At 47.3% G+C, this 19,808-nt stretch overlaps 1 protein-coding gene across 1 annotated transcript in view; it reads right to left on the bottom strand.

Annotated features, from left to right (window-relative positions):
* Positions 1-19,434, bottom strand: part of CELSR1 (cadherin EGF LAG seven-pass G-type receptor 1) — a 163,607-nt gene extending 144,173 nt beyond the window's left edge. The window contains 1 exon segment of the mRNA XM_030959311.1: positions 16,554-19,434. Within this exon segment, the coding sequence (XP_030815171.1) occupies positions 16,554-19,236 (2,683 nt within the window). The 5' untranslated portion in view covers positions 19,237-19,434.
* Between the last annotated feature and the right edge of the window lie 374 nt (positions 19,435-19,808).

Below are 19,808 nucleotides of genomic sequence, written 5' to 3'. Positions count from 1 at the left end.
ACCATCCCGCTGCTCCCACGGCTGCTCCCGGCCACCACCCGGCTCTGCACCCACAGGAGCTCCCATCTGCAGATCAAACAAGGTTCTCCTCCTCCCAGAGCTTCACAGCTGGCTCTACCTTCCAGTTCCCCCTTTCAGGAGGTTTTTTTCTCATGCAGGAGAAAAGCATCCCTGACTGGATTTCTCCTGAGGGAGAGTAATCCCGGTGTCCATCTGGCCACCTTCTCCCTGCCTCTACCTGGGTCCTCCCAGTCCATTAAGACAAAAACCTGTGATTTTATGCCACAAGAGAGGTGAAGATTCCAGCATGTGCTGAACATCTTTAACACACAAGCGCCCAAGAGAAGAGGGAGAACGGTGTCAAATCAAAACACAGCTCAAGAGACAGCAAAGCAGTGCCTTTCCTCATTGCACGGCACGAACCTGGCTTCAGGGAAGTAGTTACCACACTTAAAACCAAAACACTGAATAATTGCAGGCTGTTTAGCCCAGCACTGCTTATTGTGCAAAGTCCTCCGTAGAGGTTTCCACACAAATGAGGGTTTTGAGCAATTTTGGTCATTTTTAATGACAGGGACAGCAGAAAGGGAAGCCCAGGTGCAAGCACACAGGTTTAGCCTCAGCAGTCGCCCTGCAGCAATGTGGTTGTCCTTGTCCAGAGCCCCTGGGCAGTCAGGTGTCAGGCACACACAGACTTCTCCCCTGGCTGTGGCTGACAGGGACTTCATGGCCTTCTCCAGTGGCTCCAAAGAGCAGCAAACCAAAGGGAGGTAAGGATTTAACAACCATGACAGCCCATTTCCCAACTCTGAGCATTTTCACACAAACCACTGCAGGAACCTGACTCCCATGAGTCACCCTGTTTAGTTTGACTCCTCTCTCTGCTCCTCAAGGAACACAAGCCAGCACAGGCCAAATCCTACCCAGTTGATACTGGCTCACAAAATCAATTACTGGAAGCTGCTGCTCAGATTGCAGGGCCCTCCTGTGCAGCCAACAAGCAGCGAAGGAACACGTGGATACATCCTGCATACACAACTTGCCTCCATCCATTTTTTATTCCACTCTCTCATGAGCTTTCTAAACTCATGGACTTCCAGACCCATACATGGTTTGGAGGAAACAAAGCAGGGGAGAAAAAGAGAACAAGTGTGGACAAAACTCAACGTAGCCTGAAATCCCAGCAGCCTCCCCAGAACCACCTCTCTCCAAAGATGGGGCTGCACCCATCTTTGCAAAGATAGAGGCGTTTTTTTTTCTTTTTTTGGAAGTGTAACCAGAGTTACCAGAACAATCCTGTGAAGCCAGCAAAGTTTCCTTAAGTGTGAGAGAGGCCAGAGACCAGCCCTTTCTATTCCCCCTCTTTGTTTGGATCATGAATTTGCAATCCAAATCCCCGCCACAGAGCAGGCAATGAGCCTAGCTGCTGTAAAAAGCATTTCAGAGAGTTCATGAGGCTGTGTGCCAAGGAGCTGCTGCAAGACAAGGTGAACTGAGTTAGAAAAAAACCCCTGTATGTATGTAATACCTTAAAGATAGCAAATAAAAAACCTGTCCTGCAGTGCAAAGGAATGTGATAGTAACCGAGTGCTCCCCTATAGCTGCAAAGCCCTTGAAATATTAACAGGCTTATCAGCATTCACTTATCAGTTACAGTAGTGCCTAGATAATTCAAAGGACTGAGCCAGAGCTCATTAATATGTACACTTTCTCAATGCCAAACTCTTATTAACAGAGAATTTGTTACCTTTTTTAACTGAAATTTGTTAATCTTTTAAATTAACAAACTTAGAAAGGCAGCAACCTACAGGGAAAATATATTCTGTTTTTATTTTTGCATCCATTCATTACTATTTTTTCATGCACTCTGTGTGTTCTCAAGACAGGTATTTTTAGCCATGTTAATTGAGGTTTTGATGTTAGTACAATGCAGCTGCATTTTGTATCATAACATCTCTGGTAGGTTCAAGCTGTAGAATTTCTGGGTGGCAGAAATTCACACAGATGAAAGCTGGGAGCTTTGTACCCACAGAAGAAAGTGGTGAGTGCTGACACTCTTGCCTACATGGATTAGGTGCTGAGTATTGCACACAGAGCACTGGAACAAATCCTTCACTTGATATGAGTCCACGTGGTCACACAGGCCTGAGGGAGGGACAGTACAACTTCTTCATAACTTAAAAGGACTTTCTAGAAACTTTTGACCTTTCAGAGGGACACAATGCAAGCATGAGCAGAATTATGTAATATCTCCTTCCAGAAAAAGCAGCAAAGAAACAACCAAGCCAAGGGCAGCGCCTAAACCCACCTAATTAATGCCTCCTCTTTCAAACCATCCCTATGTCTGTCCAACCATGTGCTGAACTGCTCCAGCATAAGGCAACAGAAATCCTACTTAAAAAAAAAAAAAACAAGAAAAATTAGTTGTGCTTTGGTTGCAAATGCAAAGCAGCCCTAAGCTAAAGGAAGGGCTGACTACTGCAGCTCCTCTCCACCTCCACGCTGGAACTCATTTCATACTGCACTAAACTGTTTCTTCACACCAACGAAGAACTTTTTGGTCTGTTTTTTATTGCTAGTTTGGCTTTTTGTCAACACTCATCCTCCCTTGCATTATCTTCTACTCATTCAATGAACTCAGCTGTTTCCTCATGCTAAGTCAGAAGCTTGTTTTGTTGGGGTTTTTATTGGCAGATTGGCTTTTTAGAAACTTGGTGCATGGAAATAGCCCAGCACAAGGTCATACAGGGGATGGGAAGCAAAAGGCTGTAACAGCCAGAAGCAAGATTGGTTCATCTTTGCTGTCACTTGCATCCTGTGACATTTGTGAATAACTTCCAGCCCCATTCATGTATCTGAACCACGTTACCTTGTGGATTTTATACCTTCCTTTGATACCAAGCTTAGGAGAAGATAGCAATGCTGTTACCAACACACAGCAAATTACACAAGCTCAGGCAGTTCAAAGAGCTAACTGCTCTCACAATTTATTAATATGTATGTTTAATTTCTGCAGCAAAAAGAGAACAGGAAATAATTTTTCCACCAGCAAGTTCAATTTTCTGCTTGAGGAAGGTTCTCAAGGAAATGTCTTGTATATACATGATATTACTTAAAACTATGAAGCTTATCAATTTATCAAGCTTTATCTTAAACCCAGCTACACTTCTTTGGATCCTTTCACAGAGGAGTTATCCCAGAAATTTGCTTCCCTGAAGGTTTCAAACTGCCTTCTAACATCCCACCTAAATTTATTACATTCACTTACACTTTTTTTTTCTTTAAACTGCCCTGCTCCTGTATTTCAGGGGTGTAGGTAGCAGTCATACTTTTCTTTGGTTTTTATTTTGCAATAAGAAGGATGCAATCTTCTACCATAAATGATACCTCCGGTAAAACAAACTCTCTCTGTTCCCCAGTTTTACCATATATATTAACTTCTACAATATATATTAACTTTACAATATATATTAACTTTTCTTGACTAGGAACAATCAGAACTGGAGAGAGATGGGATATTTGCAGTGCCTTGTACAGCAGCATGTAATACTTCCCTTCATGTAATAAACCCATGTCACTTATTAAGCCCCTGTGGTGGGAGCCCCACACATCACTGCATTTTTTCTGCTGGTCTGATGCTTCTCTGCATCTGAACCAACTCAAATACATAGACAGAGGGGGCAGGAAAGAAAATTAAGTCCCCCAAATAGTGTCATTTCAGAAAATGGAGTAATTTTCCATCCCAGTATTTGACAAGCACCTTAAGTACCGTTTAAGTTGACGGAGGGCCCATCTCCAAGGAGAGGGCAGTGCGACCCTGGCACATCACAGCCAGGTAAAAATATATTGATTTCTTCAGAGAAGCAGCAGCATTTCCTCAAACAAGCAGCAACACATGATCCAGCTAAATGAAATGCAAGAGGTGCTGAAATGCCATCACATGGAAGATAACCAAGAGATTTTGTGACTCATAAATTATCATGGAGAAAACGAAATGCTACAAAATACCCAAGAACAGAAAGAGAAAATAAACTAATCAAGATGTCTAATAAGGAACAGAAACAGCGGTGCTTTCTAAGTGTTGGATTATTAACTATTGGATTTGTGCTTTCCAAAAGGGAATATATTACCCTGAAGTTCTAATGGATCACCTTCTCATGGTTCTAATGGACCAGCTCTCAGCTGCAAGCTCAATACCCCACCCCATGACCTGAGCACCTCTGCAAGGTGCCTACACCCGTGGGGCCCTCCCACTGCATCAGGAGATGGAGCCAGGGCTCAAGAGGGAAAACCCATCCCCAGCACAGACCACCAGCTAACTGCCTGCTGGCTGCCACAAGTGGGATGCAGGAAGGGATGACACAGGTCACAAAACTAGTCAGAGCCTTGCTTTTGGTAATCATGGTAGAATAGAAGAAAAATGCATGGCAAAAAGAAAAAAGTACTGGAAATGCAAATACATGGCTGTGAAACCATCAGACTGAGCTCTCTGTTGAGTGCAGGGACAGATTCAGTGACCCTCAGGGAATCTTACCTGCTGAATGAGCCAAGAATACGCCTTGCTGGGTATTAGGCAATGTCATGTAACATGACTACAGCAGTAAACACAAAGGCTCTACAGTGCAAAGAACAACACTGGGAATTTCACAACTGCTGAAATCTCACCCTGATTTCTCTAAAATTCCGTTTCATCACAGGAGAAAAATTTAATTAGGGTTTTCTTATCATTAGTCACTTACATAAGTTCATTAAAATACCTGAAAATGCACAATATCCAAATTTTATGCAGCACTAACCCATCCTGTATGACCAGTATGGGATGCTGGAGTGTGAGTAAAGTTGTTTGCCCCATGGGATGCTTTCCAGTCTGAGAAAGCTTTCAAACTGCCCATCAGAGTTGTCACTTTACTTTCCCCTTAGGCCTTGAAAAGAGCAATGGAATCTTTTAACAGTTACAGACTGATCAAAGAAACTCAGAGCAAAAACTCAGGGAGTCACTGACACAACCTCAGAGCAGGAGAAACTCTCCTGGAGGACTTGCCCCAGGGAAAAAAAAAAAGGATGGATACTTAACTGCCAGAAGTGGTGTGAAGAATTTTATCTGATCATTTCAGCATCTCAGCTTCAGCCCAGTCTGATGCAGGTTGGCTGAGATAAAGGAGTGAATCAGTCATCTCAGCTTAAGAAATCCCCACCACTTGGCAAAGGACACATTTTAAAAGCAGATCATACAAAAGTTCGTAAAATTCAGTCATACAAAAGAAGCATGTTCACGGCACAGAACACAAAAAATGTCCTTGTCTCTCAGTTCTCACCTGAGTTTATTGCCATTAATCAGTCATGTCCATCAATGCTGTCAGTAGTAAATAGGAATTTCTTAGTTTAAAGCTTCTTAAAGCTGAATAAAGTCCCAGACAGTGTTATTAGCTGAGCCATAGGGTAGCTGAGGCACAAAGGCACAAGTCAATAAAGGCAACTGCACCTTTCCACAAGGGATAGGAAAAAAATACAGTCAACATCAACACCCAGACTGGGCCACCCAGGTGTTGCTCCCACAGACTGCAAAGACAACAAGAAGTGACACCCAGTGTGCAGCATGCCCTGCAGCCTGGAGCTGGACACAGATGGAGCTGGACACAGATGGAGCTGGACACAGATGTCCTGGGACTGCTTGTGCTGGTGACCTCTGTGGGACTGTCAGCAGCACCTTATGCTGCAGCTCCCTGGGCTCTGCACAAGGCCAGGGGCCGAGGACTGTGCCTGCAAAACCTCTGGAAGCTGCAGCCTGCAGCCATCACTGCTGAAGGCTCAAACCCAGAACTGCCAGGGGAAGTGCAAGGGCTGCATGGGCAATGCACTGGTTCACCAGGAACGTCTCCATCTCCAGGGGCATCCCAGGAAGGGACAGACCCTGCCCCTTGCCCTGCGCCAATATACCCTCCTGAGGGACAGCACAGTGCTCAGAAGAGGTGCAGAGTGGATGAGAAATCTGCCCTGCCTCCCCAAATGCAAGAGGGAAGGCAGTGCCAATGGAGGCTGCCACACCAAGCAGGCCCTGTGCCTGGTGGGCAGCTGCCAGCCAGCTCCCAGGGCCTGCCACACACACCATGGGCCCAGGACATCCCAGCACAGCTGGCTGTTATCTCACAGGGCAGTCACTCACTCGATGCCTGCTGGTTATGCTCATTATTTACAGCAGGTGTTACAAAAGCAGCCCAGCAAGGTCTCTGCTGTGCTTGGCCCTGTACAAACTTGCAGCAAGCAAGTTCCAGAGATGCAGCACCTTGCTGCACAACAGGATAGGGCAAACAGATCCAGTGAGTGCAAAGGGAGAAAGGAGAAAATATATGGAAGAAGGAAAGAGGAACACCAGCACATATTGTGTAACAAGCTCTCAGCATCCAGCAGGTCCCAGAACATACCCAGGGTTCCCACTCTGCATAACCAGTGCAAACAACCAGTGCCTGCTGTCAGCAGCTTGGTCTACAAACCCAGGCGTCATTCTGCCAAACTCAATGCGGAAAAATGTCAGGTAGCTTGGTAAGTAGGAACTAAAAGTTAATCTGTCTTACATATCAATCAAAAAAACCAGAGACATTTACCCACATCACTATAACTTGCACCAAACCCTTTTGCAAACACCCTGCAAAACTAACCAGAAGGCACCAGCAGGTTCATGAGCTTGAGAAACTGAAGTTAAGATGGGATTTAAACTAGCAGGCAATTATCTGCCAGATGGAGAGCTCATCGTGCAGAGCACACATCACCAAATTACGCTGTGACAGTAAGAGGAGGCCAACACCAGAAATGCACCCCGTGAGAAGGGAAACTGAGTCACCAAAGGGACAGCTCAGCCCAGTCAGTGCTGCCAAGGGACCTTTAGCACACGTGTGGGGCAGCAGTGGCTGCCTGCAGCACCAGAGCACGCTGCAGGAAAAGCCACTGCAGCCAGGGGACGAGCAGCAACGCGTCCATAATTGCCAGCAAGTCTGTCATCATGGCAAACTGCAAGGAGAAAGAGGATTAAACAGTAGGCAAAGATGGGTTGGACTCTGAATATTTAGCAGTGTAATGTAAGTCTGAGCCCATGAATTCTTCCATAATCGAGTATTTAGCCCATCAGGGGGCTGCTCCACATAAAGTCAGAATAAATAGTTAAAGCCAGGAGGCAAACAAATCATCTCTGATCAACAGGAAAGTACTCCATTAAATATCCAGGGTTCTTGTTTATTTTAAGTTCCCAAGTGAGAAGGATTCAGTTCCTGGTTACAACCAGAAGTGACCTAGTCCTGACATGGAATGGCTTGTGATGCCACTTTTGTTATGGCCCAAGCAGCATCCAGCAGCTGAGGGTGAAGGCCAGAGTGCCCACAGTGCTGCTGAAGCAGAGATGCCCATGCACATGACCAGAAATCCTCCTGTCCTGCAAGAGTGAGCATGATCCTGTGCCTGATGGCACTCACCAAAGAGATGGGAAATGTGAGTCCCACAGCAGCTTGTGAACCTTCTTGAGCTCCTCTTTAATGTACAGCACAGTGAGAGCTCTCAGATCAAGGGCTGGAGCCCAGCCCATCTCTGCCCTGCTGAGTGTCCTGATGGCTGTGCTGAGTGAGGTGCCCAAACTGTAGTGGGATGGTATTTCAAGTATTCCCACTTTATAGGACACTTAACTGCCTAAAACAGAATAGGGCTGCAGGGAACAAGCACCTACAAGTGAAATGCTCTAGCACTTGCTGGTTAGATCCAAGTCCTCTTACTAGACCAAAGGCATGAAAGGTGCCAAATGCCTCTCCCTAGTCACCACTGAATGGTGCCTGCAGTGTCTGAAGTATGCTAAAACAAGAAATGCACTGGTGTGGGGCAGCTTTTACATGATTTAAACCAAATGCACACAGCCAAATCAATTTTAAAACTAAAAGTCACAGCTTGGATGTTGAAGGGTCTCCTTTAGAAACGGAGCCAGCACGAACACAGCAAGCACACAAATAAATGAGAGGCTGAGCCGGTTCCTGGAAAGTTCAAAAGTGCTGCGACAGGAATTCAATGCAATGAGCTCAGTGACTTGCTAACATCAGTTTTGAATAGGATCAAGGAGTCTGATCTGCAGCAAGTGAAAGGAAAGAGCAAACCTAACCAATCCAGTGGATCTTTGTGTCCATGATGCGTGCCCCGCTGGCATGGGAGCTACAGAGATCCACCTTGAGTACATTAGCTTCCAAACCTACCAGCCCCTTGGGATCTAACAGCAATGTCAGACTGCTAGGTGCTGACCATCACATCTTGGAAACCCAAATCTAATAGCATAGTCCTTGCTTTGCCCCTTTTGGTGGGGTCCAGAACCTTTTGCTTCTTCCTAAAACTGGGCCAAGCCCACAGACTTCACGGCAGGCAGGAGGTGCCACGTTGACAGCAGTTGTTAACAAGGGATTTTTCTTTTGACTCCTTCAAAAAGCACTGAAATATTTTGACCATATGCATAATTTCCAAAAGTGCTGGAGACCTGACGGAATGTAGCATCTATCATATGTCAGGCAATGGTGTTGAAAACAGATCACTTTCCTTTGTATGTGATAAACATAACATGTCTATGTTTATCATGTGGTCCCCTGAGGATTTATTGCAGGTTTACTGTTCCATTTATTTGCTTTTTTTGTGCTTGGTAAGGGTAAACACTAGAATAAATATGAAGGTGGTTATGGCTTAGCAGCATGAACGACTTGTTGAAACAAAGTCCAACAGTTTTCCTTTCTCTCCAGCAAATCCTACTTTTCTGTTCAAGTGCTTTTTTTCAAGTGTGAAGATCATCTTTCTGAAGTATTTAAAATTTTTCTTTCTTTGTTGAATGCCAAATCCCTATAAAAGCATACTTTCTCCCTTCATTCACTCAAAACCTTGATCATATTTAAAGTATATCCTAACATTATTCACAGCAAAACATTTTCCTCTTTGCAAATTACAGCCTCCCCCATCTTTTCTATCTGGTCTGCTAAGCCTGTCACTACAGGTAGTTTGCAGTAACAGAAATAAGTACAATCATCCCTCCAAAAGAAAACAAACCCTTCTGTTCTGGCCCACACGTTCAGGGTGGGTTCATCCCACTGAACTTCAGCCACCTAACAGCAAGGCACTCAGCCCAGGTCAGTCATTTCTGTTCCCTCTTTAATCAGTGGGGCAAGATGGACATTTCCAGTCAACAGCCCTCCTGCTTATCAACCAGTCATGGCTGCAACCTACATCTGAAGCATTTGAAGAGATACAGAGGATGATCATGGTACCAGATAGAGATCTGACCATAAAAGCCAAGCTGTACCTTTGATAATGCTGTTTTCAATCCAACAAGATCAACACATTGCAATTCATTCTCAAGCAAAGACTTAAGAATTTTTTAAAAAAGCATTAGGCGAATCTCAACAGATTTCAAAATTTTTTATAAAGATTACATTCGGCCCCTTTTGGAGAACTGTATTACTTCTATAAATAGCTCAGTGTTTTTCAACGCTGGAAAAAGAGCTCCATTGGGCGAGGGAAAAATAATACTGTCACTTGTCACAGAAATACAAAGTGGCAAAACTGAATTTAATTAGGTCTCAGGTGTTCTTTGTTTCAAGCGGACAACCACTGTGAAAAAATCTTTGAAGAACTGAACTCCTTGACAACTCGTTCTGTATTTTATTTATGCAATCTTTTGCACAACTAGTCTTAAAAAAGGAGCAGACAACAAAAAAAACCTATCCTTCAGAAAAGACAGTACTACCATGCTTGTTTCTTGGATGGCAAAGTAGACATCAGAGTAGTCAGGACTACTGTATTACCTAAAACCATCATAATTCCCACAGAAACCAGAACAGAAAAACTGTAACATGGAAGATTGCCAAAGACTGTCATTAGACCTGATCTGAGTATCTTCAGCTCTTCTAACCCTCCTACATTTCCTAAATACTTTCCATAGATATTTTTGGAAATGCAAGTCAGTAGGTCAAAGGAAGCCAACAGAGGCAGTTGCCCAAACCCTGTAACTTGGGCAATACTGAGGTAAGCAGGTAAGCTGTGTTGTTATCTCAGGTACTCAGACGAGAGAGCTTGTCCTCACCAACTGACTCTCAAAAGCCTGAAGGCTTAAGAAAGAGAGGGAGAAGGGATGAGAGCCCTAGATCTTGTGTCTTGACATTTGATCCTTCCCTTACTCATCCTCCATGCATGAGCATTACTGATAGAGTTGCCTACACTGCTAAATATTGAAAAGGTGTTTGCACACAGGTTTAAAGAGGTTTCTGCTCCACATTTAGTTGTTTCCTGCTCCAGCTTTCAGAGCAGTCATATTCCCAGGGTCTTCATATCAGTCTCACCTGACCCACAAGGGAATTGAGGGGCCCAGTGAAACTGCAAACCTGTGCCCAACAATTGCTGTACCCAACATAACCAGATGGATGTGAGCTCAGCTATGCCAGTGTGTGCAGCAGCTGCACATCTGGCTGAACTGGAACCACCATCAGAGCTCTGGCATGCTCTCACAGGCCCCTGGACCCATGAATTCCCCAGCCAGCCCAAAGACTGCAGATAACTTGTCAGCTGTAGGGGCGTCTGACAGACCTGCTGCACACTCTGAGGGGGAGGCAGATCATGATTGAGCCACCCCAAACCCTCCATGAAGATGCTGGGAGGTACCAGGATGGCAAGATGCTCTGATCAAGATGCTCTGACCAGACTGGTTGAAACATGAGGATGTCTGGGTCCCCATCCAAGTGTCTGCTACGGGTCTCTCAAACGCCCTACAGAACAGCAGTGAGCACACTACCTACTTCACCTCATGTTATACTTTAAAACCTCACATTATGTTCCTCAGTCATGGGATGTCTTGAGAAAATTTCTTTAGTTCAAAGACGGGAGTCAGCAATGGATGGGAGTTCCAAGGTATCAAGTACATACACTGAAGGAAAATGGACCATTCAGTGAGCAGATGTAACACGATAGGCGTTATCAGCAGCCAGACACTTCCTCAGGTAACACCTGGGATGTTGGAGATAATGAAGGATAAAATCCCACTGCTCCACATCACCTACTTTCCCCACCACTACCTCTGCTGCAGGTTTACTACCATGGTAACATGGAAACTTAGAGAACTGTTCCTGTATTCTAAACAAAGGGTTCTTTTGCCATTACCTGGACAACAATTCAGTGTTTTTTCTGTATTTGGCAGTTTGCAGCAGGCTCCACAATCCCAGCCTAAAACAATTCTGAAATGCCTGACCAGAAAAACAGAACAAGACAGGTTTCTTCTGAACTCAGGGGTGCAGGTCAGAAGGAAGAATACTTCAGTCATGTCTGAGATGGAAAAAAATCACAAGAGAATACACCAAGGAAAGCAATTCTTTAATATACCCTGAGGGTTAAAAAGCAATCAGAAATGTAAACCAATTACTAATCCAATTTTTAAAACTGTTATTCCAACTATCTCCTTCTTTGCAAATAATGCGAAAATGAGAGGAAAAAAGTTTCAAAGGTAATCCCACCACCATACTTCTCTACATTTAATTTCTTTCCCATGAGACTTTTTATCAAGTAAAGCCTAATAGATCTTTCTCACTGTCATATCTCCATTCTCATTCTTCTTATACTTTCTCCTTGCTCCCTTAGCTTCTCTCTTTCCCAGAAACTGACGAGAAAATATCAACATTTTATTTATTGAGAGACAGAAGATACCTTTTATCTCATAAGAAGTTACTTTGTCAGTCAGACTTCCACTAAATAATTCCCCCTCATTGCCATACATGTTTTCCCGTCTTTTGAACAAAAAATACACCACTCCTATGAAACCCAGGCATGAAGTAGAAGGAAGCCTGTAGGGAAGCAACAAAGGCAACCACAGCTTTTTTATCAGCTGGAACACCTCATGCAGCTGAAAACAGAAAGTCACATTCCAGCACGCTGGAGGGACACACATCTATAATGGATCCTATGCAATAAAGGATTCAGGTAGCCACAGCAGATCCAGGACCTACCCTAGCTTTAATTGATGGTCACTGTTCTTGATTTGCTGTTTTAGGAAAAGAAATGCAAATGTCCAAATTCACCACTACTAGCTATTATCAATCATCCTTCACTTCAGTCCCACCAAACACACCACACAAGGACTGGGATACAATCCTGCAGCCCGTGGTTCCATGCCATCTTTCCAAATGGGTCCCTCACCACTGCCTCCCATGCCTCAGCAGCCTCTGTGCTGCTGCCTCCTCCCCTTGCTCTACAGCGGGATGGATGCACAGGGAAGTGCAGGAGCCCAAGGTGCCTGGGGTGTCAGCGTGCAAAAGCCCTGCAGCCACAGAACAGGCCCCAACACATCTCTTGCTCCAAGGGGAGGACTCTCCACCCATCCATTTCCATCATCTCCCACCTGTATAACCCACAGGGATCCCTACACCAGCTGCCTGTAGCAATGTTTCCCTGGAAGGGGGGCCATGGAGAGCAGTCTGGGTGCTAAGTGCCCCTTGCTGTCCCTGGAAGCATGTCCTTGGTGGCAGCCAGAAGCAGCTGCCCTGCTGCCCAATGGTGGGGACATGAGGCTGGGCTGTGCCCTGGTGCTGCCCTGCACATCCTGAGAGGTCACACCCTGCTCACCCTCCGTGCCCACAGATGTCTCTTTTTGCTGGAATTTCCTTTTTCCCTTTAATCCCAAATCTTGCCACACACCAGTAACGCCCCAATACTTTCTATCTCAGGCACAGCTGTGGCCTCTCCTTTCTGAGTAGGGCTGCACCAAAGTACTGCATCATCTGTATTTGTATGGAGAAGGCACAGACCTGGAGATTCATTAGCAATAATGACTTTAAAATTACAATAATAATGAAGATTCTTTATGAAGCTCTGAATAAAAATTCCTAAAGCTGATTGTAACACAAACAAGCTCTGTGTTAATTTCTATTTGCTGATAGTCAATAACCTCACTGAATGCCAGTGGATATTTAAAGCTAAAGAAATGTAAAAGACAATACTTGAGCTTGCACAGTCCTCAGAAATGCTTGGGTATCTATCCCTCACTGCCTGAGGTGCAACACCTTCCCAGAATTGTATATTGTCTGTTGCATAATGATATTTTACATTTATCTGGACCACTGGAAAGCTGTAGCATCCAGCCGGTTTGGGTTGTGTCTGCGCTGCTGAATTAGGCTGGGTTCCCAGAGGGGTTTGCACACACATCCATTGTGTCCCACCGAGCTGTCGTTGATGATAAGTGGGACTACTTGTGGCAACACAGCCAAGCAGGTGCCAGCAGTGTTTGCAATGTGATACCCAGGCAAACTTGTGTAATGTTTGTGAAAAGCTGATGCTCATACCAGCCTTCCCCTCCTGCTGCCCCAGCAAGAACTGCAATATAATGTTTAACAAGCAAATGAAACGTGACTTCAACAATGTTTAACCCATTTTGGACCAAATAAATCCAACTAAACATTATAATGAACATCACTGTGGACAAAAAATAATCATATTTAACCATCCTGTCAATTAGTACAACTAAGAAATCACAGACTGATAGACTCTTGACCACCTGTTTCAGAAGGTCAGAGTAAAATCCTGTGCCTCCTGGAAAGTAGGGGAAGGATTTCAGCAGAGTCCAGATTTTACCCCAGTTGTTAAAACAACAACACAATGTGCAGACATGGGAATATAAAGCTAAAGCTCTGCCTTTCTGTAGGAAACCCTTGAAGGTACACTAGAAAAAGGAGAATGTGCCTTTTTAAGGGACCCTGGAGCATGTCTGGAAGAGCTGGATGCAAAAGGGGTCCGGTTTGTTCACTCAGACAGCTCTGCACAACAGGCACAGGCAGAGGGACACCCAGGGAGACTCACTTCAAAAGAGACAGACTTCAAAAGCTCCTTCCCAGTCCAAAGCAAAATGCTAATATCCACACCACCCACACTCCTCCCTCCTCTGCCGGGGTTGGTTCCTGCCTGGCTGGGGGCACAGCCCACAGGTACCCCACGGGCACCCCGGCAAGGGCAGAGCCTGCCCCAGCTGCTCACCACGCCACAGATCCTCTGACAGTGAGGACATGAAACTTCTGACAGCTTTATGAGGCCTATTAGCTCCATTTGCTTGCTCTTCATGATTCTTACATTTTGTTTATAAGGAGTAAGCAAAAATTACCATGCTTATTTGAATAATGCCCAAGTGAAATGAAAGAGTGCTGCGTTTAGCCATGTATCAGCGTCTCAAAGCAGCTCCGTGAGTAGCAGGGCTCCTGGCTAGCACTGCACACACTCACATGCCTCTGCTGCACAACACATTGCTGGACAGAAATAAGATTTTTATAGCACCACTGTTATTTCCGACTCGTATAGGGATCAAATCCCCCAAGGATTCATATGGAGTTCCAGTCCTTCCCTGACCCAAGAGCAGCTGCAGTAGCGGAGGATTTTGTGTTTGCCTGGGTTGAGAGGTTAACGGCTACTCCATAGACACGTTTTTTCCAGTTAACTGGCAGGTCATTTTAGCAGATGATTTGCAGGTGTTACGCAACACTTAGAGATAACCCCGGGGAGTACTTCTGTCTGAGCTTCTTCTCTGTCTCTCTTTTTTGAACTGCATCAGATAAATCGGAGAAACCAGGCAGGTGAGACTTTCATGGACTAATCACACGACAAACTGCCCTTCTAATTTCCACACAGCCAACTTCTCCAAATAACTGTCAAATATAGTTTAGTGCTCGTTAAAATGATTTTAAAATCGTAACCATAAAAAACATAAGCATTTCAAGTATCTCAAGACACGCAGCAGACAGTCCATTTTGATGAAATCACAGCACAGTTTCAAAGTTCACACCTTCACAAAACATGAAAAGGATGCTGGAATAATCAATCTCCTGCATAAGAAAACAGGTCTTCACTCCTGCCTGAGACTTCACCCACTTAAACCGTGTAAATCATTATACTGAGAAAGGAATCATCCACGTCAGCTATTTTTCTGCACTGAACACACTCTTCACCTAGCCTAACAACTCTTCCAAGCTTTGTGCTCCAAGATGAGTGCTTATCTTCTGCTACCAGATAAAGAGCTACTGGTTCAAACGGACAGTGCCCATGCAATCATCTGCACCTTAATCCAAATGTTTTTCTTTAAGGTCACAAGCCTACTGTCTGTTTTTCCTGCTAGTCCTCACAGGACATGGAAACAGCATTTACCTTAGCACATAAGCTGCACCCGAGCATTTTGGAAGAACCAGGAGTGGCTTTTCAGGGGATACACTGCACCAAAATCAGTCAGCTCAGTTAATGTCACTTTCCTTTTTCTGAAGAAAAAAGAACCTCAAGCCTACAAACACAAGGGAGAGTGTGGCTCACTTTTCCAAGGCCTTGCTGCACACTGTGGTCACTTTTACAGCAAAACAATTGCTGCTGGGATTATGCCACAGATTGATTATTATTTTTCTAATAATCTCCCCAAGTGTGATTTTACATACCTAGAACTTTGAGCCTTTTTTTTAAACAAAATAACACAAATCTTAGTTTTAGTTTGCAGAGAGAGGCAGCAAGAAAAGTATCTGGCTAAACCTTTGAAAGTCAACAGAAATATGGGATCAGGTCCACAGTAAACTTTATAGAGTGGCACCTGAAGAGGAAATTACTCATTGCACGATTGATGTCACAATTAGAGGCATAAAAAGTAATTCCATGATAAACAAGCAACTGAGCAGAAAACGAATAATATCCTAAGAGTGTGTTTGTGCTCAAATAAAAGTACCTATTGGACAATATGGAACAGTCTTCACATACACACAGAAACACAAGTTCTCCAGTGAAGTTCATGCACAGCATCCCTCTCTCTCCCTGTCTCTCCCTTCCTGTAACAGCCCTGATTTGGGGCTGCATTTGGCCAGTATCCGCCCCTAGTGCCACTAAAGGAGCTGCAGTGCCATTAGCCATGTCACACAGCTGTCACACAGCCATAGCTCATTGCTTTCAGAGCTGCCATTTCCCACAGGAGTGCACGTCAGCAGTGCAAACACAGCAGAGCATCCACCCGGGCCACACCAGCTCTGGGCTGAGGTCTAAGGAGCTACTGGCCAAACCTCTGAGTACACAGAAGGGAGTGAACATGTTTTGGTGCTGAAAAGGCAGAGATATTAAAATCTCAACTTTTTTTTACAGAAAAATAAAGAGGGAGGGGAGACAGCATTACAGATACCTGTGCATTCCCTGCATCTTTGCGGGTTACATCATTTACTACCTTTGCAAGTTACATCATTTACTACCTTTATGGAACCACATCAGAAAAGCTCCAGCCTCAGTACCACCTCAGCTGAGGGAGTATGCTCCCTTCCATGCACACTCATATTTATTTATCCTTGTGATCCACGTTTACTAAATAACTTCAAAGCACCACTTCAATCCACAGCACATAGACTTGATAGATTTTCGTGGTTCCTCTCCAAAAATTTCACAGATAAATTGCTGCTTCAGGAAACCAAGAGCTACACTCTAAACTGCAAGTGTGTTATTTCTGCCGTGCCCCCATACTGGTCTGACAAACAAAATCATGCACTCAAATGCTTGCTTACCTGAAACTGACACTTTCATAAGGGCTTCCAGGGGTCTGTTGTTGTCCAGATCACGACTGAGTTTGAGTTCCCCAGTGACAGAGTCCAAAAGGAGCAAGTTTAACTCATTGCCTTGGACAAAAGTGTAGGCCAGGCTATCAGACACATCGGGATCATGAGCTGGGATCTTGCCAATCACGCCCGAGGGAAAGCTGTTGGACTTGTTGGTCACGTAGTTATTGAAGAGGATCTGGAAGTCCTGCAGCACGGGGGGATTATCGTTCTGGTCCAGCAGGCGGATGTGCACAGTTGCTCGGCTCACGAGAGGCGCTGAAGTGGCCTGCACCACAATAACATACTCTGTCCGGCTCTCATAATCCAGGTCCATTAGGGCTGTGAGGTCTCCATTGAGCAAGTCTAGTTGGAAGACCTCAGGGATGTTCCCCTCTACAATCTGGTACATGATCTGTGCGTTGGTCCCCTCGTCGGGATCAGCTGCACTGATGCGTGCCACAATAGAGCCCACGGGGCTGTTCTCCTCCACAAAGATATCAAATTCATCCTTCTCAAAGACAGGGGGGTTGTCATTAATGTCCAGCACGGTCACCTGGATGTCCACAGAGGCTTTCAGGGGCGGGCTGCCCCTGTCCACAGCAAAAGCCCGCAGGCTGTAGACAGCCACATTCTCACGGTCCAGCTTGCGCAGCGTGCGTATCACTCCAGAGGTGGGCTCAATGTAGAAGTCCCCATCTCCATCATCACCCCCTTGGAATGTGTAGAGGAGACGGCCATTGAGGCCTGAGTCACGGTCAGTGGCAGACAGCTGCAGGACACTGGTGGAGAGCGGCACATCCTCAAACACCGAGCCCTGGTAGCGGTCGCGCAGGAAGCGGGGTGCGTTGTCGTTGGCATCCAGGATGAGAATCTCAACGTACGTCGTGTCCGACTTCTGGGGGATACCATTGTCGTGGGCTGTAATGGCCAACGTGTAGGAGGCCTGGTCCTCATAGTCCAACTCCATCAGGGTGGTGATGGTGCCTGTATCGGGGTCAATGCGGAACTGGGGGATGTTATCGTCCAAAATATAAGTGATTCTTGCATTCTCCCCCGTGTCCTCATCAGTGGCACTGATGGTGACAATAGAGGTGCCAATGGGCTTGTCCTCACTGACACTCACTGTGTAGTGGGAGCTCTGGAAGACTGGGCGGTGTGTGTTGGCATCTGTGACATTGATGAAGACCTGGACGGTGTCAAAGCGAGTGCCGTCAGAGGCAGTGACCGTGAGCACATACTGCCTTTCTTGCTTGTAATCCAGGGGCAAGGCCAGCGTGATCAGCCCTCCTCCACTCTGACTGGTGATGGCAAAACGGTTCCTGGTGTTGCCACTGGTAATCTGGTAAGTCACAACACTGTTAACGTCCCTATCCACTGCTGTCAGGGTCAGGACACTGCTGCCCACAGCTGCATCCTCGTTCAGTCTGAGGTGGTACACCTTCTCTGTGAAGGTGGGATTGTTGTCATTCATGTCCAGGACAGTGATGGACACGCTGGCTGAGGAGGTCATGACCGGCACGCCGTGGTCCCTGGCCTCCACCCCAAAGTGATAGTTTTCCACAGTCTCTCGGTCCAGCTCTGCAGCCACAGTGATCCACCCCGTGCTGTTGTTGATTTGAAAAGGGAACCCAGAGTCACCTGCTACAGGGGCACCTCCAGTGGATGGTGCCATCTCTATGAGTTTGTACTCCAGGCGGGCATTTTCTCCAGAGTCAGCATCCACAGCCTGGATGTGCAGCACCGAGTAGCCCAGAGGAACATTCTCCAGCACCGTGGCCTGGAAGGGAGTGCTCACAAAGATGGGGGCATTGTCATTCACGTCCACAACCTGCACTGACACCATACCACTGGAGTTGATCAAAGGAGGTCTGCCCCCATCCTGGGCTTTGATCCGGAGCGTGTACTCCCGAATAGTCTCGTAATCCAGAGGGTTGATGAGGTCGATGGCGCCAGAGAAAGAATGAATGTAGAACTGGCCTTTCAGGTTGCCACTCACGATGCTGTAGTGCACCTGGGCATTGCTGCCCCGGTCCCGATCTGTGGCCTGTACCTGCAGTATCTGGCTGTTCACGGGGGCATCCTCTGGCACCTGGACCAGGTAGCGCTTCTCACTGAACTGAGGGTAGTTGTCATTCTCATCCTCTACAGTGATGTGCACCATAGCTGTGGCACTGCGTGGTCCCGGATCCTTGCCCTGGTCGTTGGCTTCCACCACCAGGTGGTACTCGGAGACCTCCTCACGGTCCACGGAAGCTCGGGTCCTCACAACCCCGGAACGTGGGTCAATCTCAAAGACTCCGTCACCAGCTCCCGGCTCCAGCAGCCGGTACAGCATGTTGGCATTGGCTGGGGCATCACCATCAGTGGCACGGATAGTCAGCACCTCATAACCCACCTCCAGGTTCTCCCGGATGCTCTCCCGGTACTCGGGCTGCTCAAACACTGGCTCGTGGTCGTTGGTGTCACTCACAGTCACTGTCAGATAGGTGGTGGCCGAACGGCGGCGTGGGGAACCGTGGTCGGAGGCGGTAACCTTCAGCACGTGGGTGTCCTTCGTCTCCCGGTCAAGGCTGCGGGCAGTGACCACACTGCCCGTCTCGGCGTCGATGGTGAAGTAGTCGTTGGAGCGCTCGTCAAAGAGCGCCTCCATGGAGTACGCCAGCCGGCCGGCTTCCCCCTCGTCAGGGTCCTGGGCCCGCAGCACGATGACCGCCGTGCCGGCCGGTTCGTTCTCGGGGATGGAGACCTGGTAGCTGGGCAGCTGGAACTGCGGGGGGCTGTTGAGGCTCCGCGCCCGCCGCGCTCCCCGCCGCCCGCCGCCCTCCGTGCCCGGCAGCGGGGCGCAGCCGGCGGCGGCTCCGCGGGGCTCGGCGCCCGCCCGGTGCCGGGCTCGCCGCGGGCAGGGGCCGCCGCCGCGGGACCCGCGGGGCTCGGCGGGCGGAGCGCGGCGCGGCGCGGTCCCCGCAGCCCTCAGGCGCCCGGCGGGCGGCAGCGCCGGCGGCTCGGCGGCGGCAGCGGCGGGCGGCCCGCGGCCCCCGCGTGCAGGTGGAGGAGCGGGGCGGCGCGGGGCGGCCGCGGGTCCCGGCCGCCTGCCGAAGCCAGGGCGCAGAGCAGCGCGGCCCAGGACACGCAGGCGGCGGCGGACAGCAGCCGCGGCATCTCCGGAGCTCAGCGGGCAGCGGGGCCGGGCAGCGGGCTGCTGCACAATCCATCCACCCGCCG

The sequence above is a fragment of the Camarhynchus parvulus genome, chromosome 1A, assembly GCF_901933205.1.
Source record: "Camarhynchus parvulus chromosome 1A, STF_HiC, whole genome shotgun sequence".
NCBI classification, from domain to species: Eukaryota; Metazoa; Chordata; class Aves; order Passeriformes; family Thraupidae; genus Camarhynchus; species Camarhynchus parvulus.
This window is presented reverse-complemented; position numbering and strand designations above follow the sequence as displayed.